The 27225-nt window shown below is 42.7% G+C and overlaps 2 protein-coding genes across 4 annotated transcripts in view; one reads left to right on the top strand and one right to left on the bottom strand.

The window, feature by feature from the left end:
* The window catches only part of top3a (DNA topoisomerase III alpha), a 37178-nt gene that overhangs the window by 9210 nt on the left and 743 nt on the right, over window positions 1–27225 (bottom strand). Inside the window, exons 1-17 of one of the 3 annotated variants that reach the window (XM_086288590.1) lie at window positions 10567–10959; window positions 8303–8362; window positions 8140–8213; window positions 7973–8048; window positions 7708–7816; window positions 7448–7591; window positions 7176–7346; window positions 6977–7077; window positions 5567–5641; window positions 5361–5443; window positions 4858–5068; window positions 4530–4715; window positions 4247–4376; window positions 3474–3587; window positions 3215–3380; window positions 2939–3085; window positions 2187–2309 (exon numbers count right to left, since the gene is read on the bottom strand). In XM_086288590.1, coding sequence (XP_086144716.1) covers window positions 2187–2309; window positions 2939–3085; window positions 3215–3380; window positions 3474–3587; window positions 4247–4376; window positions 4530–4715; window positions 4858–5068; window positions 5361–5443; window positions 5567–5641; window positions 6977–7077; window positions 7176–7346; window positions 7448–7591; window positions 7708–7816; window positions 7973–8048; window positions 8140–8213; window positions 8303–8353 — 1961 coding nt within the window. In that variant the 5' untranslated portion in view covers window positions 8354–8362; window positions 10567–10959. Of the gene's footprint in view, window positions 1–2186; window positions 2310–2938; window positions 3086–3214; window positions 3381–3473; window positions 3588–4246; window positions 4377–4529; window positions 4716–4857; window positions 5069–5360; window positions 5444–5566; window positions 5642–6976; window positions 7078–7175; window positions 7347–7447; window positions 7592–7707; window positions 7817–7972; window positions 8049–8139; window positions 8214–8302; window positions 8363–9519; window positions 10071–10566; window positions 10960–27225 lie in introns of those variants that run through there. The other 2 variants (XM_086288589.1, XM_086288591.1) reach the window with 2 other exon arrangements.
* On the top strand, window positions 10568–21554 carry smcr8a (Smith-Magenis syndrome chromosome region, candidate 8a). The gene is made up of 3 exons (XM_086288592.1): window positions 10568–11777; window positions 13424–15190; window positions 17881–21554. The coding sequence occupies exons 1-3, from the start codon at window positions 11176–11178 to the stop codon at window positions 18335–18337; spliced, it is 2826 nt and encodes a 941-aa protein (XP_086144718.1). The 5' UTR covers window positions 10568–11175; the 3' UTR covers window positions 18338–21554.

Raw genomic sequence — 27225 nt, 5'->3', positions numbered from 1 at the left:
ACTTTGATACATAACAGTGGTCAGTTAGGCTGAGATAGATGTATCTCAGTACAATAAGTAATCAGTAATCATGCAGGACAAGACTGCTGCAGTTAAAGTCCACTCTTATTCTAACAGTACCAAACTTGACATTTGCTGGTTATCTATTTTTGGGGATGTGTCTTCAGTGCTGAGGACTTCAGAAATATAATTAGTAAACTAATATATTTCTCCTGGGTTCATGTGACAAGCAGGAAGTGAAACAAAAAGAGCACTTCATGTTAAAGCTGTGACTGTCAACATTAGTAGGCTGTCAAAAAAACAGGAGAAGAAAAAAAACAACACAAAAACCAGTCTGTCAGCTGTTTTTCCAACGTACTTATTACTGCTTAGGGTACCTTCCGCTCTTCTGGTTAGAGCAGAGAGTTAGTGTTACACTTCCTGAAAGACCTTAAAGACTACAAGCATTAGACACACACACACACACACACACACACACACACACACACACACACACACACACACACACACACACACCAAGTAGGAGGCACTCTTTGGCCTCTTGTGAAGGCCGTTTATCTACAGCACTGACCACATAATGTGCGATCACTGCTCTGGCTGGACAGCAGTGGATTGCAGAGGAAAACAATCCCAACTCCTTTAGTGCAGGACAGTCGTAAATACGAATGCTTCTTACCTATTTGTCACTCACATTGCATCAGAGGACATTTGCATAAAAACTGAGTAGCACTACAAATCTACTGTGCACAGTTTAAATGAGCCTAATGAAACACACAGAGCCAGAAGGACACAGTGAACAACGAGGACATGTGTGTGAAGACTCTTCAGCCACGCTTACAGCTCTGTGAGTCTGTATTTAAGGTGTAATTATTCTTCAGCTGGAGTGTTAATGACACAGTCAAATAATATGGCTCAATAAAAACCATATGCAAAAACTGATGAAAATATCAAAATAAATACAGGAAAATACAGAAGAAAGAAAATGGATGTTTAAAAATGTATTCATTTATTCAGAATCCATTCTAAACTGTGTCTCTGTGGCTTTTAAACCCCCCAAAACGCATAGTGTACGCTGTTAAGTGCCAGGAGGATTGCCAGGATTTATACATCAGGGAAACCTCTGGCGAAGCACATGGCACAACACAGAAGAGCTACCTCGTCAGGCCAGGACTCTGCAGTCTATTTACACCTGCAGGCCAGTGGACTCTTTCAGTGATGAGGATGTTCACATCTTGGACAGGGAGGAACGCTGGTTTGAGCGCGGAGTCAAGGAGGCCGTTTACGTGAAAAGGGAAAGAACATCTTTGAATCAAGGAGGGGACCTAAGGGTACATCTTTCACCATCTTACAATGCTGTGATTGCAGCCATTCCCCAACTCTCTGTGAACGGTACTCACAGCCATTGATCAGTGGTCTTTGATCAGTGAGCTTTGATCAGTGGTTGTTGATCAATGGTCATGAGAATTTGCATAATTATGATGAAGGAACTGACCTATTGTTCCTTCAGTGGTGCTAGCTTCAGTCATTATGCGAATGTACTGTTGATAAGATTGGGGAAACCTGCAGTCAGCTGAGACTGAAGAAGTCACTTGGATGAGTGACGAAACGTTTCTCCCACTGAAAACGCTACGTCCAGATTAACAGAATGGTAAATGGCCTGTATTTGTATAGCGCTTTACATTTTCAGTCATCCACCCATTCACACACTGGTGATGGCAAGCTACATTGTAGCCACAGCCCCCCTGGGGCGCACTGAGAGAGGCGAGGCTGCCGAACACTGGCGCCACCGGGCCCTCTGACCACCACCAGTAGGCAACGGGTGAAGTGTCTTGCCCAAGGACACAACGACTGGGACTGTCCAAGCCGGGGCTCTAACCGGCAACCTTCCGATTACAAGGTGAACTCCCAATTCTTGAGCCACGATCGCCCAAGAATCAACTTTTGGACATTTTATTTTATTTATTTTATTTTTTTAAAGGGAAAATACAAATAATCTTTTTGTACTACAAAGCAAATTACAAACTTGAGTCTTTGAGGAAGAGACAGATCAGCATTGTCACAGCATTACTCAACCCTTGATCCCAGTAAGCTAGCCTTACTTTATTTAGGACATTTCAGTTTGGTAACTTATCAAGCACTCCTATGAGGCTTTAATACTGTCCAGATTAATACAAATCAATACTCACATATGAATGGGGTGTGGCTGACAGGTAGGACATGTGCTTTCATCTCTGCTGACCTCGAGCACCACGTCGGGAAACCACACTGCTGTTTTACAGGCTGGGAAGCCCACACACGACAGGTATTTACTGCAGGAGGAGACAGAGAGCAGCTGAGAGGTCAGAGTGCAGCGAGGGTGCAAAAAGCGTTTATGTCCGCTACGATGGTAGAAACCTCCCCCCCCCCAAAAAATAATCAAAATGAATAAATGTAACTAAAAAAATAAAAGTAAGATGTGATGGGTGCGTCAGGTAAAAAGTGAATCACATGAAGTTCCTACCACACAGGACTGTGGTGGCAGTGTTAGGATCTGAGGTTCCTTGAGCTGGTCAAGTTCAATCTTTTTCCATTAGTATGCCCCTTGGTGGCACATTAAAGATGGCAATGCCAGAACTCATCAGGCTCAAACTGTGATAGTTCAGCTCAGGGAGAATGACACACCATTTTCACACACCACGGAGTCCAGACTTTAACCCCAGTGAGAATCTTTGGGATGTGTTGAGAAGACTTTATATAACAGTCCAACTTTCCCACACTGGGAGATGCCACAGCGCATGTGTGCTTTTACCAAAGGTAAGGACCAAAATATTAGAAGGTGTGAGTTTCTTTTTTTGCCCAATCGGTGTATTTTTAACAAATACATCTCTACTGCCTGCTGAGGAAGGTTGGAAGAACGCATCCTTCTTTTTTACAGCTTCCGTTGTTTCCATCGTCTCACCTGTTTCCCTCTCTCTTCTTCTTCAGCACCATGTCCCGACCACAGTTAGGGCACTTCCTCACCGGCAGCGGGATCTCCATGTCCTGCTGCTCTGCTTCAGGGATCTCGTGAGCTGCACCGAGATAGGGAGACAGCGCTTCATCTAACCTGAGGGAACAGCAGACATACGACTTCTTACCAGCAGGATGCAGCGATAGCAGGAAAGGTTACGCACTAGTTTTAATATTGAGGATGCAGACATACACACGTGTAAACTACAAGGTAAATGCAACTAACTTCTTCGCTTTCCTGACAGACTCAATGAAGACGGTCTTGTATTTCTGGATGTGATGCTGCAGCACGCTCTGTTTGTCCTTTCGGCCTTCTGACACCAGCTTGAGGTCTGCTTCCAATTCAGCACGCAGGTTCGGTTTTGACATCTCATAGCCCATGGAGTTATAACCTGCACGCACACACAAACACGCACACATTGATATGTACGCAGCTTAACTGAGTGACCGAGCTTTACATTGAGTGCGAGCGTGCGTGCACATACCCTCCACCAGCCCCATGCCCAGCTCTCCAGGCGTAAACCTCTGGTCAGCTGTCAAGCCCACATACATGCGACTCTTTATAGTCTCAATGTGATCAGCGTGGGTTGCATCTGTACCTGTAATGTGAACAGTTAGCATAGTAACACTCACATTAGACACCAAACTGTGAGTACGGAGCAAAGAAGGTCTATACTGAGAGAAGCACGTGTTAGTAGGTGGAGCTGCTTTTATTAAACCAGATCAACACACAAAAAATATCCACATACACTCACTAGACACTTTATTAGGTACAACTTGTTAGTTGGGTTGGACCAAGTTGGACTTTCTTTTGCCTTAATTGTCCGAGGCCCCAATTCAACAAAGTGGGGGTAAAATGTAATATTCCCTCATTTGCCGAATACTATTGACCTGAGTCAATATAATCATGAATCTCTTTATAGAGATCACACTTTAAAGGTAATATTTAATTTAAACTATGATATTTAATTCACTAAATGATCAAAAACTAACAACATATTTTATAATGAAACATTTCTTCCATTAAATCACATGACAGTGAGCTGGTCTTGTAAATATAATATTTTAAACTGACACTTTATGTACTGGGTCTTTAAATCTCTCATCCTGTGAAAAACCACACATTACATATATTCATCATTTAAAGTATTTATGGACTAGTGACAAGTCGACAAATACACAAAACTAACTAACAAACAAACAAACCTAACAACCCACAAAAAAACAGAATTTCTGACTTTGTGCGTCAATTATATACCAATGCCGTGCTTCTCCATCAGCGATATGAGGTCGGCTTCAGTGAGCAGCTGCGGAGGACTCGTCTGTCCATCCACCATCTCAATAGCAGAGGGCTGGAACTGAGAGCCTTGTTCATACACTGGAATCACCTGTAGAGCACATTTGAATATGTTGTCCACAAAAAGCAATAACGTAGAGATGTGTAATGAATGCCAAGAATGTTTCAGTCACTATTAGAGCTGGTTAAGTGGGTTTAGAGCAAAACTGGTAAAGTTTGGTCAGTCTAAACACCCACACTGTACCTTTGTGCTCCACCTGTCATAGGGGTAAACATCCAGGTAGTTCCTTGCAATGATCATGAGTCCCGAGACGGAGAACTTCTCCTGAGCGATATCTATATCAACCACAGTCTCCTGTCCCAAAGCATCCTGGGATACACAAGCTAAGAAATGGCGAACAATGAACTCATACACACGTCCTTCATTGCCCTGGGAAGAACACAAAGAGACAACAAGCAGTGTTTATTGTAATTATCTTCTCAGATTCTGTGGTTGTTTTCTGTTCATAAAATTGAAACAATAGAAATGAAAAAAAAAAAAATAATCCCTGTTATTGATCACACCAAGCTACCTGCAGTGTGTTAGTGAACTTGGTGGGATGTATGGGAGGGTGGGCTTGGTCAGAGTTCTTGCCCTGTCTTGGGTTGGGTCCCCCCGGCTGGTCAAGCACTCGCTGGGCGAATGCCCCCCACACCGGGCTGTGAGCCTGCTGCTCCACCAGTGGGGTAAGAGCCAAGTTTGCTGGAAAAATGTTGGTCTCTGTGCGGGGATAGCTGATGAACCTGAGCAGAAGAAGAAAAAAAAAGAACAAAGAAAAGGACGCATGATTCACGATGTAGGAACGCTCTGGAAATGTAAAATCACTGATTGCCGAACCTCCAGAGTGGACGTTCTTTGTGTATAAAACTAAGAAAACATCTAAATGGACTTGTATGTTTCATTGAACCCACAGACACTCTCACACATCAGGCTTAAGAGTGAAATAAGTTCAGACATCGAGACATTAGTTTATTCTCTGGAAAGCAGTTTTTACATCACATAAAATGCTTTCGACTAAAAGATTCACACACTCACCCCTGAGTATAGAGCTTTTCTGCAATTTTCATGGTCTCTTTGGCACTTATTCTGAGCTTCCGTGAAGCCAGTTTCTCCAGTTCCTGTAGGCCAGACAAATGAAGAAGACTATTTGCAGTGGGCCAAAGCAGCAGGACAAAATCTTTTTTTTTAAAGTTGCTGTGTGTTTTACATTTATGTGCAGCTGTTTGGCTTTTTATTCTTACCACAGTGTCCAAAGGCAGTGGCCTCCATTTACTCTTAGGTTTGCTGGTTACTGAGGTGACTGTTGCTATGGGATCCTGGAAATGAATGAAGTGATATTCTCTTTTCACACGCGGCTTTTATATCATTTTATTTGTGCAGGTTGAAAACACTTGAAACTTACTGTGGTGTCCTAACAGCAGCAGGAGAAGCATAGAGATGCGCTAACCTCACACACAGTTGGTACATGTCCATGGTGCCTTTCAAGGTGGATACTAACCTTGGATTGTACTTTTCACTCTTTTACTTTCTGCTGTTGGTTAGATTTAGCATCCTCAAAAATATTATTGATGTTACTTATCTGTTTGCAACAGCTGAAATAAACACCAGCTATTCTGGCCCAAGTGGTGTGGGGTTTTTGTGCATTGAAAAGTTTCTTGAATGGCGACAATGACCCCCCACAATGGATAGTTTAATTTAGTAGTAACAGGACCTGTAGTGCTTGATAATGTGAGATGCCTACCTAATCAAAGACCATCTCAATCTTGAGTGTGAGGTGTAAATAATACAGATTTTCAAATTGAAAGCAGAAAAAGGAACACAAATGTTAAGTGAGGAAGGAAATTGTTTCAGCACCTGTAGTCTGTTTTGGTGAAAAGCTGTGAATGCAAACAGGAAATGTGAACTTCTGTTTGTCTCCTCAGGACACATTTTAAAGTCTATTAACAGTTTTTCTCTGCCAGCACGGGGGAACAAATTTAAAAAAAGAAAATAAAAGAAAGCTTAGTGGAGCCATAAATGGACCACACAACTGAATGCTGAACTCTTTGGTTTTGGAACTACATGTGAGCCGTCTCACCATGTTACTATAAAAAGATAGTGTGCACTTTTAAGGTATAATGCAGGAACTTCCTTGCTGGCCTTCTCTAACCAGAATCAGGCTCTCATTGCCCCACTAGAATAAGTTCATCACATCTACAGTTTGACTTGTTATCCTCCAATACTCTAAAGAACTGCAGACTAAACCCAGCGCACAGAGACAAACATTGCTGAGTCTCTCTGACTTAAGTTTTTCTTCCGATTCTCACATTTCTCTCTGTGGGCAACAGTGAGAATGAAGTGTTAATTACTGGGCTCGACAGTAAACAATACACGTGTCTCGATGAGAGTCATAGAGCCAGATGACAACTTTGTTCTCTCATCAATAAGCAAAAAAACCCCCAAACCAAAATATAACAACACAAAACACTCATGGCTGTATAAACACACAGAAAAATCACAGCAGCTACAGTCTCACATAGAATAACAACTAAAACAAACCCATAAAAGCAACAGATCAGAGGTCGTGACTATTTCACGAACAGCTCATGAGTTTTTAATCACTGAAGGAACAAAGTGTAGGATATTCAACATAAAAAAATGCAGGCACATACCTCCATGCAGATCTGGTAGAGCACTAGACAAGCTGTGTGATTGAAGAGGCGGTTTCGTTTCCAGTTAAACTCCACACAATCCTCCTCCACCTCGTGGATCACTGAGGCAAAGAGAGACACGAAGGAGAGAGGTGAATATCCTTTTAAAACCCAAATCACTGAATTTCTGCTGAGTATTGGGGTGTGTGCACGGACAAACCTTTGATCTTATAGAAAGTCTCGGGTATGAATGCCTGGATGGCTTTGAAGCGCTCCACCACAAAACCCAGAGTGGGAAACTGACAGCTGCCGTATGAGATCAGCTGATTGGCCAGGGACTCTGGGAAGATCTTCTGCAGGCGAAGTGTCTGGAATCGAGTAAAAGATGCACCTATGAAGGATGCATCAGACATTTGTTGAATCACTGACCTTTGACCCAATCCATTATCCCCACAAAGCCTTCCATGTGCTTAAGAGTGAGTGCTGTCTTACCTATACGCAAGTCCAGCTCCTGGCGGACATCAACTGCATCGCTGACGTTAGCATCAGGCTCTGTTAGAGTCTCACAGGCTCTTCGGATTGAGTTGGGCGTGATCTCAGAAAACTTTGCCCGAAAGACTTGTAAATTTGGCTTCACTGAAAGAAAACAAAATGCAGACAGAGGAGATGTTTTTAGCAGCAGGTTTTTCACATGAAGCCTGAACTTCTGAGGCCTTACACAGTCAACAAAAACATCCAGACTTCTGCTATACCTGCTTTGCAAACATCTATGATTTCGAAGCCAATGTTTTCTCCCTCTCTATCACAATCAGTCCAGATGACCAAGGCCTGGCACAGCCTCACCTCCTTCTCTAGCGTTCGCTATGTAAGAAAAAAGGACAGAGAAAAGGAAAGTGAGGAGAGGAAGAATGTTATAGCAGTTGACTTAATAAACAGTAAACTTTGAACTGAAATACAAAATAATCATTTATTTCAGTAGATGTTTCCTATTATTAGGAGGACAGTTAATGAGCCTACCTTAATCTGTAACATATTATCCGGACAATATTTCTCTACTTCTGCATCAAACAGCAGCACCGGATTGCAGCTGTGCCTTTGGAGAGAAAAGGATAAAAAACAATAAGCTTTTTCTGTTAGCGTGTTTGATGCTTTATACCCCCAAAAAACAAAATTTTTAAACTTACCATTTCTGAAATGGAGCTTTAAACTCCAGACCCAGTAAATGCCCTGATACTGATGTCATTGAGACAGTCACATTCTGGTGAAGGAAGCACAGGGACAAAAATCAGACACAAAGCGAAACGCCAAAGAACAGACATTTAGGTAAATGTATGAAATTTTCCTTACTTGCCCAAAGAGATGATATTCATACTCATAGATTTTATTAAACTTCGACATTCCTTCCCTCTAAAATAAAAAAACAAGACAATGAGTGCTGGAGCAACCAAAGATTTGTTGTTGTATTGTCAGATGTATAGATGGAGAAATCGGTATGGTTGACAAGTCAAACTGTACAGGCGTTTCTTATTTTGCTCACCATATTTATGTAAGCTACACAATACAAATGTGTCTGTCAGAGATCTTGTTATTGTGTGTGTATATATATATATATATATATATATATATATATATATATATATATATATATATATATATATATATATATATATATATATATATATATATATATATATATGTACTTTTTCCCTGCACATATTATTTAAATGGAGTTTAATTTACTCGAGTTTAAAATACATCTTTGTTTATCAAATGACCAAAAATAACAGACAAATTCACAGAAACAAGTAACACAATCTCACTGCTGGTCCAGCTATATGTGGGACCAGTTGTGCTTCTGTGAGTGTTCATCCTCCCAAAGGCCTGTTTTTAGCCAGGAGAAACCCTGATATATCACAGTTGTTACTCACAACAATAACATATCCCAGGGTTGTAGAAAGGTGCCTGTCATAAAGCCATTCTTAAGGAAGTAAACAAACCCAAACTTGAAACTTCTTACTCAAATCTCTTCAGCATGTACAGAGGAAATCAGCCTGTCTACAGCTATCTGTAAGACACGGTGCCATGGTTTGGGATTTCATTTCAGTCAGTAATGTTAGGGAAATTATAAATACAGAATTGGATGGATTAGATTTGATCCACTCTAACTGTACTATCTCTGAAAATGTCCAATTGGCAACAGCTTCATTTTCAGCATGACAATATTCCCAAACACACTGCTAATGCAGTAAAAGCGTTCCTGGATAGAAAAAAAAAACACACACACACACAATGGAACATCAGTCATGGATTGGCCTCCCAAGAGCCCAGACCTCAACATTATTGAAGCAGTGTGGGATCATCCTGAGAGAGAACAGAATAAAAAATGCCTTATATACTGTATTTCCATGTATGTTTGTGTATGTTTACTTAGCAAAATATAAAGAAATGATAGGTGGCTCAAGACTTTTTACCAGTGCTACACATTTTGGAACTGATAGAGTTGACACATTAGCCTGGTAGATTTGTCTGTCTGAGGTGAGTGTGTGAGAGGGGATGTGACTGACCCTCCTGGCCCTGCCGCTGGACATAATTTCAGAGATCCCCTTAGCAGCATCATTTTTCTCGGCCACGCAGAGGACCCGACGGATCTGCCCCCGGCTTCGGATCATGTCTGCCTCCTGCTGCAATGTGTCCTGGAGGACACTCTGCGCCGCACAGAAATACCTCCGCTGGACTCCCGGCCGCCGTAGTCCCGATAAAAGCACAGATCTCCTGAGGAGACACGCTACTAGCATACCCGCTCTCACGTGAAGCAGCCGGCTCAACGGACAGCTTCAGCGCTGTTCTCGTCCCATTTTGTTAGCATGCTAGCTGATGCGGGGAGCTACATATTATCAGCTCCCAGGAACTTCAACAAAGAGCAAAAAAGGCAACTAAAGCTTGACTAACTTCACTTCCCACAAATAAAACAGCGAACAAAGAGGAAATATATGCCTGCCACACGAAAATTACCAACAATTAGCAATAAAAAAAAAATGAAGAGGACCTTAGACACAGGAACACTCTTACTTCTGTTTACAAAATCCGCGCCTGCCTGTCAAAACTGCCGTCATCAAGGTCGGAACACTGTCGCAAATATCCTGACGCAAAACCTCAAATGAAAACCTTAAAACAGGCTTAGAAAGAATATTACAATACGTCCACTCAATTTTACTTTTGTCTAGATGTGTAGCATATGTTTTATAATTAGTTTTTTATAGAATAACGCTAACGCAATGTTACTCGGTTGTTAAAAAAATAAAATACACTATAAATACACCCATTTTTTACATGCCAGAATAACTTACTATTGGTAATTTGGAGTTTGATCATTGGGTTTTACTTTCTAGAATATATTACATTGTTTTTTTTTTTAAATCTCTAAAATGTAAAATTGATAATTAATTAGTAGCTTTTAAGGCTCTATAATAATTTTGGAAAAAAACCCCAGATCTTATTTCCTAATATGTATTTATACTCGTGGAGTGCTTTAAACCTCTATATTGACGAATTCAAATAAAATAAAATAAACTGAATTGACTTTCGGTTTCAGGGTGGATTTCCTTCCTTACGTTGATCACGTGACCGGGCGGCAAGCAGCTGAGTAAACATGGCGTCCGTGTCCGACTGTGGGAATTCAGTGCAGCGCTTCAAGCTGTAAGCGGCGTTTCTGCGGCCCCGGTGTTTGAGCCACGGACTCAGAAATTACCGTGATACAGGGCAGACGTGAAGACTTGAAGAGGAGGAAAGAACAAGCTCTCCGCTAAAGCAGCTTTATCCTTTTTTCTCCTTCTTGCACAGCAGGGATGGCCTGATGCCTCCTAGCACGCTGTGATTGGCGCTGGATAATTGCTTTTGTTAACACAGACGCTGATTTGTGTTTCTGTGAGTCAGCTGCTTTCTTTCTTTCTTTCTTTTTTAAAATAAGCGATCCTCTTCTGTGGACTAAACTATGCAGGGGCACAGATGCCTTTAGGGACACCTGTGTCCCCCCGCTTTATGACTTATATAAAACAGATTGATTTTCTTGGACCCCTTTCAAGTCGCTTAATCAGCATCACCTGGCGAGGTGCTTTATGGACTGTGTGAGTGCAGGATGACCAATTTAACTGTTTTTTAAGGCTATTAGTGGAACTGCACTCGTGTCTCGTGTTTCTCATGTCTTGCTTAGAAACACCACTATGATAGGCTCCCCGGATGTGGTGGCTTTCGCTAAAGAGGACGAGTATGGGCAGACCAGTCCTGATCCCTGGCCTCTCCCAGAGGAGTTCTCTGTCCCCCTCTATCCTCTGGCTGACTCCAACCCCTGGGCCAAAACCTCCTATGCCAAGTTCACCAAAGACTTCATCCTCATCTCAGAGTTCTCTGAACAGGTGGGCCCACAGCCTCTCCTTACTATCCCAGATGATCCCAAAGTCTGTGGCACTTTCGACCTCAACTACTTCTCCCTGCGCATCATGTCAGTGGACTACCAGGCCTCCTTCGTGGGGCATCCGCCTGGCACTGGCTACCCAAGGCTCAGCTTTGTGGAGGACTCCAGGGTGGTGTTGGGCGACTCGAAAGAGGGGGCATTTGCCTACGTGCATCACCTTACCCTTTATGACCTTGAGGCGAGAGGCTTCGTGCGGCCCTTCTGCATGGCCTACGTTGCAGCAGATGAAAAGAAGATCATGCTGCAGTTTCAGGAGCTTTCTCTTCGCTTCTCGCAGGCTTCAGAGTGCCTGAAGGCCGGGAACAGGAGGGCATTTGCCAAGGAACTCCAGAGGAAGCTCCGAGACCTTGAGTAAGAATGCCAGCGCAACCTTAACTGTTCTCCTACATACAGTTTAAAAAGGCTTCATCCAAATGAGAAGTTTACATCAGATAGTTGTATTCAGATTCTCAGTGAGCAGGATTTCTTGACAGCTTGATCTACTGATGTGTGCTAGAATGATGCTTCTGTGTTTCTGTGGGCTAGAAGGATCAGGGATGGGTGTCATTGTAGAGTACTGACACTCTATAACACAAACAGGTGCTCTAAATGGAAGGTAGGGGATTCTCAACCCTTAAAGGAAAAACCATGTGTGTTTGGACATTTAGCCAGCAGAAAATAAGTGATGAGAGATTAGTTTGATTTGATATAATTTGATTAACTAGTTTGATTTGAACTGTGAGGCTGAGCTTTGGCACAGCTGTTATTTGAATAAAATGTTAACATGATGGCATTAAAAATATGAGTAATCTGATATTTAATTGATACTATGTTGATAGGTTTCAAAATATTTTTAAACTGCTATAATGCTAAATGAAATGTGAGAGGATTATCCTGTCCTCCGGCGACAATGTGCCCTCACCAGACACTTTATTAGGCACATCTTTGAAGCACCGTGTTGGCCCCCCTTTTACCTTCAGAACAGCTTTAAATCTTCATGGTTTAGATTCAGCAAGATGCTAGAAGCTTTTCTCAGATTTTGATCCATATTGACATGAGAGCATCACACAGTTACTGCAGATTTGTCGCATGGACATCTGTGATGTGAATCTCCTGTTCCACAGGAGAGCTTCCACTGAGATCTGGTGACTGTGGCAGCCGTATGAGTACAGTGAACTAATTGTCATGTTCAAGAAACCAGTTTGAGATGATTAATGTTTTTTGAAATGATGTGTTATTCTGTTGAAAGCAGCCATCAGATGATCACTGTAGTCATAAAGGGATGGACATGGTAAGCAACAACACTCAGGTGGACTGTGACGTAACAAGAAACTGTAGCCTCAGTTTTTTGTTCTTAGCTGACAGGACCCAGTGTGGTCTTCAGCTGCTGTACATGTTGTGTGTTCAGTGACTTTCCTCTGCATAACTTGGCTGTAACAAGCAGTTATTTGAGTAGCTGTAACCTTCCTGCCATCTGGAAATTCCCCTTTGGTGTCAAGAAGACATTTTCTCCCAGAGAACTGTCGCTCACTGGACATTTTCTGTTTTTCAAACCAGTCTCTGTAAACCCAAGAGATGTTTGTGTGGCACAGTCAGTAGTAATAGCAGTCGCTTCTGAAATATTTCAAACAATCCTTAAATGCTTTGAGTTGCTGCCACTTGATTGACTGATTAGATATTTGAACAGCTATATCTCGTAAAGTGGCCTGTGATTGTATTTCTGTACAGAATTTAATCCATTTTGTAGCTGTCAAAAAATCCATTTGACCATTGATTAATGTATTGGTAAAATCATGTATTGGTAAAATCAGTTAGCAGATCAATACAGATATCATTGGAGCCACAATAATAGCATTGCTAGAAATAAAATGATCCCCACTCTGCTCCAAGATGTGGGTCTCAGCTGCAGGTATCCAGTGTTTCCTGTGCTGGGTTAGTCTTATCCTGTTGTGTCAGGTAATATTTATATCCCTGTGTGAAAAACAGGTCGATCACTATCTCTGTTGTGCTCTCCTCAGGTACACTCACTCTGTGCTGCAGCGGGAGGAGGGCCTGCAGAGAGAGGCGGGGCCTCAGAGCATGTACTCTGCTCATGCTGTGGAAAAGGCCAACGAACTGGCCAACGTGGAAAAGAGCATTTTTGAACACAGGGACTTGCTGAAGCAGATCAGCTCCTACCACCGCCGTCCACGACGGGATCCTCACGCTGTCACCTGCCAAAAGTGTGTGGACGAGTGCTTGAGTGAGTGCGAAGAGCTGCTGAACAAATACGCCAAGATTGCCTACCCTTGTGGTTACAGTGAGAAAGCGGGGAAAGGAGAGGATGGACAGGGTCATCCTCGTGGACAAGGTGAAGATGATGATGATGATGAGGAGGAGGGTGTTAAACGCAAGCTCTCCTACACGCCACAGCTGATCAAAGCTAAATCTGCCAAATGTTTTGACAAGCGCCTGAAGACCCTGCAGGAGCTGTGTGACAAGACTTTCTATGAGGCCACTGTGGCGCTCCTGAAGGAGACAGAAAGAAGTTTCCGGGGTGACCTGTGTTACCTCTACACACGCCGCCTGGACAAGGCACTGCAGAGAAAACAGAGAGTCACTGCCTTTTTGTTTGAGGAGGACCTCAGTGATGATGACGAGGATGAACTGGGAACACTAAGACCATTCTGTGCTGTGAACCATGCTGTAGATAATTATGTACTCTTAAATCCGCCTCCTATTGTTCTGACACCAGAACCTCATGAGCTGGATGCGCTGGAATGTCCGGAGCATCTAGACCCGGCTTCTGAGACCAGTGTTACTCAGGAGAGTGAGCTCGGACTTGGGGAGAGTCATCTGGAGTCCTCTCCTTCAGACCAGACTCTTGAAACCCAGGAGAGCTCAGAGGAGACCAAAGGAAGCTTCAGCAGTGATAAGAGTGGAGTGGGTCTAGCAGAGATGCAGCAGGGTCTGGTTAGTATGAAGTCAGAAGCGCCTGATCCTGATCCTGACTCTGACTTGACCCCTGACCCAAACCATAACCTGGAGAGAGAGAGCAGCAGTGAAGAGATGGAGACAACTGCAGGGGAGGATGAAGGTGAGAATGGTGGACACCAGACACCCGTGTCTTTGTTGGAAGTGGTGTCTGAGCTTGAGGCCAACCGGGAGGAGGAGTGTGAAGGAGTAAGTGGGTCTGAGTTGCTGGCTCCGATAGACACAGCATGCTGTATGGCCCAGGAGGGTTTCCTCTATGAGGCTTCTGCCCCAGAGGCGGTGCCTCGTCTCTGCCAAAACTCCCATCTGCAGCCCTCTCAAACTCTTGTGGTCAACCAGGAACCCCAGGCCCTCCTTCCACTCCAGGATGACTACACTGTCGGCTCTCCGTGCTCGGAGAGCCCTGTGACTGGGTTGGAGCTGCCTAGCGGCCTCCTTGGAGATGCAGTTTCCCGTACTTCGGCGGAGGATGGGTCAGACTGCACCATGAGTGCCTCCACGGGGTCCGATCAGACCGCGTCACCTCTCGGCTATGGGGCGGTGGTGACCTTGCGTCAGAGGAAGAAGGCTGGCCAAGGAGCCTTGAGGTTTGTGCGTCAGTACCCCTTTGCCATCCAAGCCCTGTGGTGCCTGCTGAGTGGCAGAACCCTGGTGGTGCTCGGAGCAGACGAGGGGAGAGTCCGCCGGTTGGTGGCGGCTCTGGCTCTCTTCGTACCGGCTCCGGGGAAGTGTGGAGAGAGGGTTCAAGCTTGGTTGTCCTGTCCCTTCACCCTGACTGACCTGCAGAGGTGGAAACTCATTGGATTACAGAGGTATGAATGGAGTCAAACTCTGATGCACTTCGGTATTATAGGTAGTTAATCACAGACATTCATACTTTCTAAGCTCAGGTAGGGTAGTACTAGGAAAATCAAACCAATGAGTGAGGATGCTTTTAACAAAGATTAAATAAAGCATAAAGTTTGCTTTTCACAGAACCTTAGCAAGTCTCCATCAATGTGAAGTTTGAAGTGACTGTTTATTCTACATTTTCTTGTTTGTGTTGCGCCGTACGCTACTCTTACTCATCCCCCGTGACTCACACTTTGATGACTCACACAGCCAAGCGTACTCGTACAAACTCTTTTTGTATCTGCTGTTCTATATACCAGAAAAATGACAAATTTTACCATGCTTTTTAATGTTTTACTCACAACCTTGAGCACATCTGTCCCTGAACTTCTTTTTCTACTCATCTTTCTGGTGACAGCGTGGGCTGCGAATCCCCCAAAGTCATTCACACAAGATGGTATCCAAGGCGACTGAGTGTATTTGTTACACTCATCCAGTTGATACATACACAACAAGTATAACATTCAGAATTGTGCAATGCTAAAGCTGTGCAGCAGGTAATGTAACACTACAGTGAAATCATTCATAAGTAGATAAAGTATCAGAATTGGTACATAAACTCTTTTATTATTAAAAGACTTGCCTTTTTAAATGATCTTAGTGTGAAATCACAAATCATTAATCTTCCATTTAGAAGTCAACTTTAAAAGTCTAAAGACTCAGAAAAATTACAGTCTATTTAATTCAACTCTCTATCACCAAATCACAACAGTCACTTCAAGGTGCTTTATATTGTAAGGTAAAGATCCTACAATAATACAAAGAAAACTCCAACATTAGGAAATCATCTGTGAGAAAGCACATGGCAACAGTGGGAAGGAAAAACTGCCTTTTACCAGGAAGAAACTTCCAACAGAACCAAGCTCAGGGAGGGGGAGCTATCTGCCAAGAGTAGTTATGAGTAAGGGGAGGGAGACAGGACAAAAACACATTGTTGAAGAAAGCCAGAGATTATTTTTTTCAGTAAAAGGACTACATGTTACAATCCCTGACAATGCAGATTACATGCAGAGTGTTGTGTAAACACATATTGAGTGAAGAAGAAACGCCCAGTGCACCATGGGAATCCACCAGCAACTTGAGGCTGTTGCAGTGTGACAAAAATAAGGGTGGATTGAGGTGACCTGATCCAGCCCTAACTATGTGCTTTATCAAAAAGGACAGTTTTAAACCTAATCTTTAAAGTAGAAGAGGTGTCTGTCTCTTAAATCCAAAGTGGGAGCTGGTTCCACAGAAGAGGGGCCTGGGAGCTGAAGGCTCTGCCTCCCATTCTACTTTTAAATATCCTACTTTTCTTTTTTTTAATATGCAGATTGAAGGATATATATTCTGGTCAGAAAAAGACTCAAAGATTCCTCACTGTGTTACTTTACAATGAAGTAAACAAGAAAAGGGGAGAACATTAACTAATCTCAAACACCTGGTAGCATAGTTAGATTAGTTACACAAGTTACTGTATATAACAAACAGCTGGGCAGTGCAGTGGTGTATCAGTCAGCTTGAACCTGTCCAAAGACCAATATGAAGTGGCTGTTTATATGACCGTAAACGGCTATCCATCTTCCTGTGTTAGCCTGTTTTTAAAAATAAATATATATAAAAAAAAAAGCCAAATCAAAAACGTAGGTAAACAGCTGAATGCATGAAATTAAATGAGTCACGTGCAAATAAATTGTAAGTGGATGAGAGTTAAATATCCAAACCCAGTTGCTACCCAGTTGATGGTGCTATCAAAGGGATAAAAAATGAATTCCTTGATCTCCCCAGCTCTGTGCAACTGTAGCTGTCCTTGGACTGTTAAAGTAACATTTAGGTTTTCTTGCTCTGAAGACAGTTTGTAGTCTTGTTTATAGCTAGCAGTATATAAAAAACAAAAAAACAAAAGTAAAACCTTCAAAATGTATCTAGTGATTGAAATTCTGACATAAAACAGCAGTTTTCCAAAACTGTAATACAGGCCAAATTGGAAAATTGTGTAACTGAAAATTCAAATGGCTAATGGGATTGTTTTTTAATTAATGGCTCCACAGAGCCCTTAATTTGGTGCTTTTACCCACTTTTAAAATATTGTTTCAGTTATCTGCTGCACTGTACATCAGATGTGATTTTTGTGTCCCATCAGATTGTTCTCATTAGTCTAATTGTTTTTCCAAATACAGCCCTTTGCATACTGGGTTTAACTATTACATGCACATGCTACAGTATAGTTTGGCCTGTGATTATATTCTGTTAGGTGGTTGCTAGGCAAAATAGAGATATCATAATGTATCATGCATACGTTTTTGTTTTTTGTTTTTTTTAGAGATTAGGTGTTATTGGCATAAAATTTAAAATGACCTTGTCCTTTACCAGGTGTTATAGGTGCATAAACCCTACACAGGTAATTTTTGCCAGTTGCTAGGCAATGTGATGATGCCAAAAATAAGGGAGGATGCAATGAGATGAATTTTCAGGAGCCTGAAATGTTCCAAGTGTGGTTGCTGTCTGAACTCCTGATAGTTCCTTTTATCATGAGACTCATGAGTAGCATTCAGAATTGCCTTAGTTGTTTTTGAGTAACGGGAGAGAGGGAGAACTAACAGGGATCGCTGTCTCGCTCTCTTCCCCACAGGGTCGCATCCCCGCTGGGCTCTAGCATGCTTTACTCGCTCTCCCGCTACAGCCGCTACATCTCCATCCTGGACGCTGACCAGACGACCTTGCGCTGCCCGCCGTATCGTGGCCAGCTGCTCACTAACATCGCTGACCACCGCACCTACATCCGCCGGGGCTCCACCTACTTCCTCCACTTACAGAGTACGCTCTGTCACCTAGCGGCCAAGGCCTTCTTGTTCACTTTCACCCATCACCTCCACCTGCCAGTCAGCGCCACCGAGGGGCCCGAGGTCGTGGAGAGCCGCCGCCGGTGCTTCCTGCAGGAGCAGCTGGGGCTTGGCGAGGAGGACAGCCAGATACTGCTCTACCTCAGTCAGCTCATCACTCAGCAGTACCTACAGCCCAATGGCAGTAGTGCAGCAGCACCGTCTTTTAGTTTTAACTACACCACCAGCATTTTATATAAGATCTAATACTACACAGGGAGGAGGATTGTTACATTTTTGCAGAATTCATCTGTGATATTTCACTTTTTAATGGACCAAATGTGATCTTAATAAGGTCTAAGGTCAGTTTAGTTTCAGGACAAAACTCACTGCACTTGTTATTGTTTTATCCGTGCTCCATCTCCCCGTCTCTCTCTGCCTTGCTGTCTTTTTTCCTTCGGAGCAGAGAGAAGGATACAGAGTGAGTTGTGACTGTGTGAGTGGATCACTTGAGTGTATTCGATCTGGAGCATATTGATGCAGCCACCGAGCAGAGCAACAGAGCGGATGAAGGCTGGCGCACACACACACACACACACACACACCTCTGTTAAATGTTACAGAACTCAATCTGACGCCACTGCTCGTGTGTGCTCAGCCGGCAGCTTGCAAGCAGGTTCGGTCTCAGCTAAGTGTCACCTACCAGTCACGGAGCAGTTTGTCAGCTTTGACTTCATTCGCGCTATATGTAAACATGTTTTTCAGGCTTATGGGAACAACCTCACATATGCTGACACTTTGTGCCCATCGAGGACAGACGTCTGCTTACGACACCTAATTAGCACCGCGGAGGCTTATTACAGCAGGTTTTCGTGACATTCCTATCTATTTGAAAATCACCGCAGAACTTTCAAAGGTCAAAAGACTTTAATTTTCTTCGTTTTGCACATCCACACTTATTTTTCATCCTCTCTTTGTTATGAATTAATTTTAAAGCACATTCCTGCACAGATGAATGTCCTGCTACCGTCTGAATTTGACCAAGTTAGACTTAACCCGTGAGAGCACTAAGGGCTGCTGGGTTGCTCATGCATGAAGAAGTTAGAAGAACTTGGATTCATTCAGCTCCATGTGATAAGTTGCATGTATTGTAATTGCACACGAATTTAACCATGTATAGAGCCAGCAGCTGCCGAAACCTGTTGGTATTCACTCCTGCTGAGCATTTTCACTATTATTATTCCTCACACAGTCAGGAAGATTTTATAGCCTCTTAACCTAAATGTATTCGATTTCACTGTTGTCTTAAACTTGTGTGAGGCTGTCGTGGTGTTGGGGTGTTCGCTGTACTGATAATCTTTTTGGTTTCGTCGTGTTTAGATGAAGTGACTTTGACCAGACGCTGAACAGTTTTGAGGACGCTTTTTGTTTTGTATAGTTTTTATTATGAGAGGAAATTCTTTCTCATGCCATCTGGGGTTTGATTTCAGACAGTTGCCTGTCCTTTATTTAACAAACCTTTGCTGGGGATGTGTTCTGAACAAATCTCTGTTGTGTATTTATTGTTATTTTTGATTCTGACCATTTGTCTGTGATTTGTGCACATTTGTGTTTGGACAATTGAAGAAGTAAGACATTTTAAAGTGGCTGTATTATTATTCTAATTTACAGAACCATGCTTTCATTGCTGAGCTCCAGTAGTGTAACTTCCCATGATTCACACAGTAGTCGGTATTTATCTTACTTTATATTGGGCACCTTAGTTCATCCAGTGTGTGAAACAAGCTGTCCCTTTTAGCCACCTTCCTGCTGATTGGCTGCTCTTCACCTGACTTTTACTACAGAATCTGGTGCAGGTGACTGGCGCCATCTCCATGTACCCGTTTATAAAGTTCTGAAAACAAACTGTAAGCCTATTAAAATGCACAGTTTCACGACTTCCCAATTCGATCCAGAAGAAGAAGATAGTGAGTTTAAGGTTTTACAGACAAGTTTACGCTGTCTGCTTATTGTGGGACAGAACACTGGATATTTATTTTAGCGTTTGCACAAAGTATATCCTCTTTAATAGTTGTATAGATGAGGAAAGTGGCTGAAATTGACACTAAAGTGGAAAACTGTAAAGAAATACCAAAGGTATGTGGCCACTAAAGTGTTCTGACAGTACAGTATAACTGCTATTACTTCTAATCAAAGCTCGCAAGCTTTAGCATAACTGCAAGAGCAGCTTAGCTAAATGTAAATGTGCCCTTCATTGTAATTACTAACTTACAGGTCACTTATAGCCTGGGGTTCGGACTCCTCAACCTTTAAGCATAATAGGTCCACTTTAATTATTGAAGTTATATTGGCCAGTAATGAAGAAGCGTCCTCGACAGTGTCTTTAAATTTTATTGTTCCTAGTTCTGTGGCGTCAGTGATTGGAGCTGTCATGGTAACTGTACTTGTGAATGCATGGTTTTAATGTGAAAGGTCAAACAGCATAGGATCAAGTCTGCTGTCTTCTAACTACAATCAAGGCTTTTAAAACAATTGACAGCAATCTGAAAATTTTAAAATTCCATTCAGTGTATTATTTCCGTTTAGTGCAGTTCGGGCTTAGTGATTATCATTCTTTTGCTGCATGTGATGTCTGTTTAAAGCGCTTGAAAGCTACTTTTTGTTTCTGCTCAAATGTTACAGCATTTGTTTTTTAGTAGCTAATGTCTCCCTAATGCAAAAAGCTGAATGTAATCTGAAAAAGCCATACCACAGTGTGCTTAACATGTTGTCACTCAGTGTCCTTACGTTGCCATATCATGTCTACCTTTCATCATGAGGGGGTGCTGAGCTGTCTTCCGCTCCGTACGGCGGTGTGTTTGCCAGTGACCTGAATAAAGCACGTTGTGAATGTCTTGATGTTTTTAATGCCATGTTGATGATATTCATTTATTAAATTATTATTTTTGCCTGATTAAGCACTTGTAATTGTGTTGATAATGCTGAACCTTACTGTGAGAAACTGCAAAGACAGACCAGCACAACCTGCAGTACAAATCACCCTTAAGCAGGACAGAGACCAGCAGATTTGTGTCTGCGTGAGTGGCTTTAGTGATGGCAGAGGTGTCAGTGTTTGAGGTGTCATGAATAATAAATGTTCAGCTGTGAATACATCTAATTGCAATGCTGGAGCAGCAGAAGGAAAAGTGGCTGAGGGTGGAGAAAGTGCCAGTAAATGAATAATGTGGGGAGAAAAAAGTCTGCACCAATACAGAAATGATTCCTCTTGATTTTATTTCCATGCTCTGCAGGAAGTGAACGTGTGGGCAGGTCAGTGTCTAACTTGTGATATTTGGTTCAGTCTTTAATGATCAAATGATTTTGTAAGGAACATGCCTTGATGTCTCTGGTGTTTGTTGTTTAGCATCTTGGTAAAATTCAAAGACGATAAACTGTCTTCATTATATCTTGCTTTTGAGAATATGTTTTTTGGAAGAAATATATAAATGTGTAGTACTGTGCAAAAGTATCAAGTCACTCCTCATTTCTCTATATTTAGCTAGGAAATGGAAATATAGGTGCATATACAGGGAGCGCAGAATTATTAGGCAAATGAGTATTTTGTCCACATCATCCTCTTCATGCATGTTGTCTTACTCCAAGCTGTATAGGCTCGAAAGCCTACTACCAATGAAGCATATTAGGTGATGTGCATCTCTGTAATGAGAAGGGGTGTGGTCTAATGACATCAACACCCTGTATCAGGTGTGTATAATTATTAGGCAACTTCCTTTCCTTTGGCAAAATGGTTCAAAAGAAGGACATGACAGGCTCAGAAAAGTCAAAAATAGTGAGATATCTTGCAGAGGGATGCAGCAGTCTCAAAATTGCAAAGCTTCTGAAGCGTGATCATCGAACAATCAAGCGTTTCATTCAAAATAGTCAACAGGGTCGCAAGAAGCGTGTGGAAAAACCAAGGCGTCAAATAACTGCCCATGAACTGAGAAAAGTCAAGCGTGCAGCTGCCAACATGCCACTTGCCACCAGTTTGGCCATATTTCAGAGCTGCAACATCACTGGAGTGCCCAAAAGCACAAGGTGTGCAATACTCAGAGACATGGCCGAGGTAAGAAAGGCTGAAAGACGACCACCACTGAACAAGACACACAAGCTGAAACGTCAAGACTGGGCCAAGAAATATCTCAAGACTGGTTTTTCTAAGGTTTTATGGACTGATGAAATGAGAGTGAGTCTTGATGGGCCAGATGGATGGGCCCGTGGCTGGATTGGTAAAGGGCAGAGAGCTCCAGTCCGACTCAGACGCCAGCAAGCTGGAGGTGGAGTACTGGTTTGGGCTGGTATCATCAAAGATGAGCTTGTGGGGCCTTTTCGGGTTGAGGATGGAGTCAAGCTCAACTCCCAGTCCTACTGCCAGTTTCTGGAAGACACCTTCTTCAAGCAGTGGTACAGGAAGAAGTCTGCATCCTTCAAGAAAAACACGATTTTCATGCAGGACAATGCTCCATCACACGCGTCCAAGTACTCCACAGCATGGCTGGCAAGAAAGGGTATAAAAGAAGAAAAACTAATGACATGGCCTCCTTGTTCACCTGATCTGAACCCCATTGAGAACCTGTGGTCCATCATCAAATGTGAGATTTACAAGGAGGGAAAACAGTACACCTCTCTGAACAGTGTCTGGGAGGCTGTGGTTGCTGCTGCACGCAATGTTGATGGTGAACAGATCAAAACACTGACAGAATCCATGGATGGCAGGCTTTTGAGTGTCCTTGCAAAGAAAGGTGGCTATATTGGTCGCCGATTTGTTTTTGTTTTGTTTTTGAATGTTAGAAATGTATATTTGTGAATGTGGAGATGTTATATTGGTGTCACTGGTACAAATAAATAATTGAAATGGGTATATATTTGTTTTTTGTTAAGTTGCCTAATAATTATGCACAGTAATAGTCACCTGCACACACAGATATCCCCCTAAAATAGCTAAAACTAAAAACAAACTAAAAACTACTTCCAAAAACATTCAGCTTTGATATTAATGAGTTTTTTGGGTTCATTGAGAACATGGTTGTTGTTCAATAATAAACTCCGTGTGTGTGTGTGTGTGTGTGTGTGTGTGTGTGTGTGTGTGTGTGTGTGTGTGTGTATATACACTGAACAAAAATATAAACGCAACACCTTTGTTACTGCTCCCATTCCCCATGGGATGGACGTAGAGACCTCAAATTCATTCCAGATACACAATATAACCATCCCTCCCAAACAGTGGTCACAAATCAGTCCAAATGTGTGGTAGTGGGCACATCTGCTATATTGAGATAATCCATCCCACCTCACAGGTGTGCCACATCAGGATGCTGATCTGACATCATGAGTAGTGCACAGGTGTACCTCAGACTGCCCACAACAAAAGGCCACCCTGGAATGTGCAGTTTTGTCTCACAGCAAAATGCCACAGATGCCACAAGCAATGAGAGAGCGTGCAATTGGCATGCTGACAGCAGGAATGTCAACCAGATCTGTCGCCCGTGCATTGAAGGTACATTTCTCAACCATAAGTCGTCTCCACAGGCGTTTCACAGAATATGGCAGCACATCCAACCGGCCTCACAACCGCAGACCTCGTGTAACCACACCAGCCCAGGACCTCCACATCCAGCAGGTTCACCTCCAAGATATGTATATATATATATATATATATACACATATACATATATACATATATATGTATATATATATATATATGTATATGTGTATATGTGTATATATATATATATATATATATATATATATATATATATATATGTGTGTGTGTGTATATGTGTATATATATATATATATATATATATATATATATGTGTGTGTGTATATATATAGGGCCATCTCAGGCCCATCTCTGGGTGATATCCTTGAGGCCTGGAGTTGCCCACCCTGCAGTAACTGTTGGTTGTTCAGTGAGAGGAGCCAAAAACACATGTTTACAATCCATTTCACTTTTATAGGTCTGTAACAAAGTGAATCCATCTAAACACCACCTGTTTTTGTGTGACTGGACAACACTCCCACTGTTGGGGAAACTGACAAATAACCAGAAGAAAGCCTGAAACAAAAGCTTACAACACTGAGTCACAATTTATTTTCTGAGCTTCAGAAAATGTTTTTTGACCTGCAATAAACACCTGCACTCACACATTTTTGGAGATAAAATAATTTAATTTCAGGAGCAGGCCCACACCTCTAAACATGCCCTTTCCGGTTCTTATACGATCCCTCAGTTGTACAAGCTGTTCTCGTTTGAAAAAGTCCAGCGCTGCCCCCTGCTGGATGATCCACAGCTGCCTTCAGGAGCTCTGATAGACTGAGCCAAACACCTGGGCAACTTGACCTTCAACATCTGGAACAACATGAAGAACATGGTCTCCTACACTCCTCTCATTCTGGACCCAAACACTGCTCATCCAGACCTTATCATGTCTAAAGATCTGAACAGTGAGAGAAGGAGCGAGGCAGCGGCTTCCTGATAATCCAGAGAGGTTTGATTGGTTCTATTCTGTCATGAGCTCTGAGGGCTTTAACTCAGGGACTCACAGCTGGGATGTCGAGGTTGGAGACAGTACAAGCTGGATGCTTGGTGTGGTAGAAGAGTCTATCAAGAGGAAGGGAAACACAGAGTCTGGATTTTGGGGAGTAGTGGGCTGTTTAGGTAAATACTCAACACGCTCACCATCAGCTGGATTCCCTGCTCTCTCGGTTCAGAAGAAGCTCCAGAGGATCACAAATCAAAAGGATCAATCAAACAGTAAACACAAATCCATAACGTCTCACCCAATTTCCCAAACATTGTATTGTTGGGTCAAAATGAAGCTCTAAACTCAAAACCATTCACTATTGCTGAAAAACCAAACTTTGCCCACAGACATCACACACAAGGCCTCAAAAACACACACACTATAACATAGTCTTACACATTGGTGCAATAAATTAAAAACAATATTTCCAAAACTGGCAAGTTACGTTGCTTGTGGTTCTTCCCCTCTAAACCTTTTCACATAATGAACACAAAAGACGCAACCAATGTATCTACAGTGGCACATTTTTATTCATGTACCATACAGTACAACACACACCAAAAACATTATTCCACCTCAGCATCCTGTCTTTGGTCTGAGTCAGGCCAGAAAATCTCATCCACATCACAGGCTATATTGGCCCTGGCCAGGCAGTGGGGGTAAAATCCTCATGCATGCCTGATCCACCCCTGGCATGCATCTACTGATATATCTAGGCAGGCTTCTTCCATGGCCCGTAGGAGGTGAACACGGACATAAGGTTCTCTGTCGTACACTTTCCACCACCATGCCGAAAATAACTCCTCTATTGGGTTTAGAAAGGGAGAGTATGCAGGCAGAAAGACATTAGTGTTTTTGGTAAACCAGTAATGAACCAGAGCAGCACGATGGAAGCTGACATTATCCCAAACAACAACTTAGTGAGGCTGCTCTGGCTGTGCTGGTTCCCTGTAGTCCAGCTGGAACATATGTTGTTTTAGACCATCAAGAAAAGCAAGGAGAAGCATAGTGTTATAGGTTCCTAGAATTGCATGGCAGTGGAGTATTCCTCGTTGTTCTGATGGCTGCGCACATAGTGACATTCCCTCCACGCTGACCAGGGACATGACCGATGGCCAATTATGTTCCCCCACCTCCTCCCGGTGTCCTAGACCACCTCCTCCTCCTCCACCTCTTCCTTTGCATCTCTTTGGATCCATTGCTTAACCAAAGGTTTTTAGTGGGAAGTTTTTGCAGCATGTACAGCATAAATAAGTGCGCTCGCATGCTCTTTTTTGTCAGCATCATAAGATCTGCCACTAACACCAGATGGTGATTGGAAATATATTATCTTCGAACTCTTGTAAAAGTCTTTTGGAGATCTTTTTAGTTTCTGGTAGTTGGCCTCCATCGTCCTCTGTTTTTCCACACCACACCATGAGAATAACCTTGTTCGTAGTTTTCGCTTCTTTCGGAAGAGGCGATCTTTGAATGACCACTTCCTGGTGCGGCTGAGCTACAGCCAGTGCAGTCTTTATGGAATATCCAGCACCTTTGAAATGTCTTTAAAAATGGCTTTTTCAAGACTTTTGATCCTCTTTTGTTTGATATTTAGTGGTTTTTCTTTAACTTGCGCCCACAGAGACGCTGACTCTTCGGATGGTGACACCTTTGCCTTTCTTGAGGCGCTTGTAATTACGGCATTTATGATCTCTTTAAAGAGCATCTGTTCCTTGGTGCATTTTTTGGGCCCTCTGCTACGGAGAGATCAGACTCCAGATCAGCTGACTGTGGCTCCTCCTGATTCAGTTGCTGGGTGCACGGATGTGGGCAGCACACACAGTGCTCTAATTTCTCCCCTGTACTTGTGCCAGTTTCCCACAAGTACATTTTTGTGAGTTAAAATCTAACAGGCAGAAGGCAAATGCATTTGGCACGATGTTGGTGCAGGCGACTATAAATCACACTGTTCACACAAACACAAACCCTGAGGCTTCATGCATTAAAGAAATGCACATTTACATTCCAGGTGTCAAAAAAGAAACAAAAAACCCCAACTCAGTTTAAAAATACACAAAAAGCTGAAAAGTGTGTTTTGCTGTGTTAACTCAAGTGGAGAGTAAACATCAGCTGTCATTAAAATATGTTCAGAGTTTTGCAAACTGTGGAGGAGGAATTTCGACCGACTCTTCTTTACAATGTTGCCTCAGTTTATTGAAGTTTGGGAGTATTTGTTTATGCACAGCTCTCTTAAGGTTAGGGTTAGGACCATTGATCAACAGCCATGGCCTCCTTGACTCCGCGCTCAAACCAGCGTTCCTCCCTGTCCAGGATGGAACGCTGGTTTGAGCGCAGAGTCAAGGAGGCCATTTACGTGAAAAGGGAAAGACCATCTCTGAATCGAGGAGGGGGCCTAAGGGTACATCTTTCGCCATCTTACAATGCTGTGATTGTAGCCATTCCCCAACTCTCTGTGAATGGTACTCACGGCCATTGATCAGTGGTTGTTGATCAGTGGTCATGAGAATTTGCATAATTATGATTAAGGAACTGACCTCCGAGCCCATTGTCCCTTCAGTGGGCTGGTTTCAGTCATTATGCAAATGTACT

Source organism: Aulonocara sp. 'chitande type north' Nkhata Bay, linkage group LG4 (assembly GCF_057382095.1).
Source record: "Aulonocara sp. 'chitande type north' Nkhata Bay isolate Kocher_YH1m ecotype deep benthic linkage group LG4, A_spYH_male_GT1.1, whole genome shotgun sequence".
Classification (NCBI taxonomy): Eukaryota; Metazoa; Chordata; class Actinopteri; order Cichliformes; family Cichlidae; genus Aulonocara; species Aulonocara sp. 'chitande type north' Nkhata Bay.
This window is presented reverse-complemented; position numbering and strand designations above follow the sequence as displayed.

Excerpts from the sequence above, each read along its gene's own strand:
- smcr8a (XM_086288592.1), top strand. The coding sequence starts at position 11,176 with ATGATAGGCTCCCCGGATGTGGTGGCTTTCGCTAAAGAGGACGAGTAT. Across the intron at positions 11,778-13,423 it reads AGGAAGCTCCGAGACCTTGA|GTACACTCACTCTGTGCTGC; the intron begins GTAAGAATGCCA and ends TGCTCTCCTCAG. Across the intron at positions 15,191-17,880 it reads AAACTCATTGGATTACAGAG|GGTCGCATCCCCGCTGGGCT; the intron begins GTATGAATGGAG and ends TCTTCCCCACAG.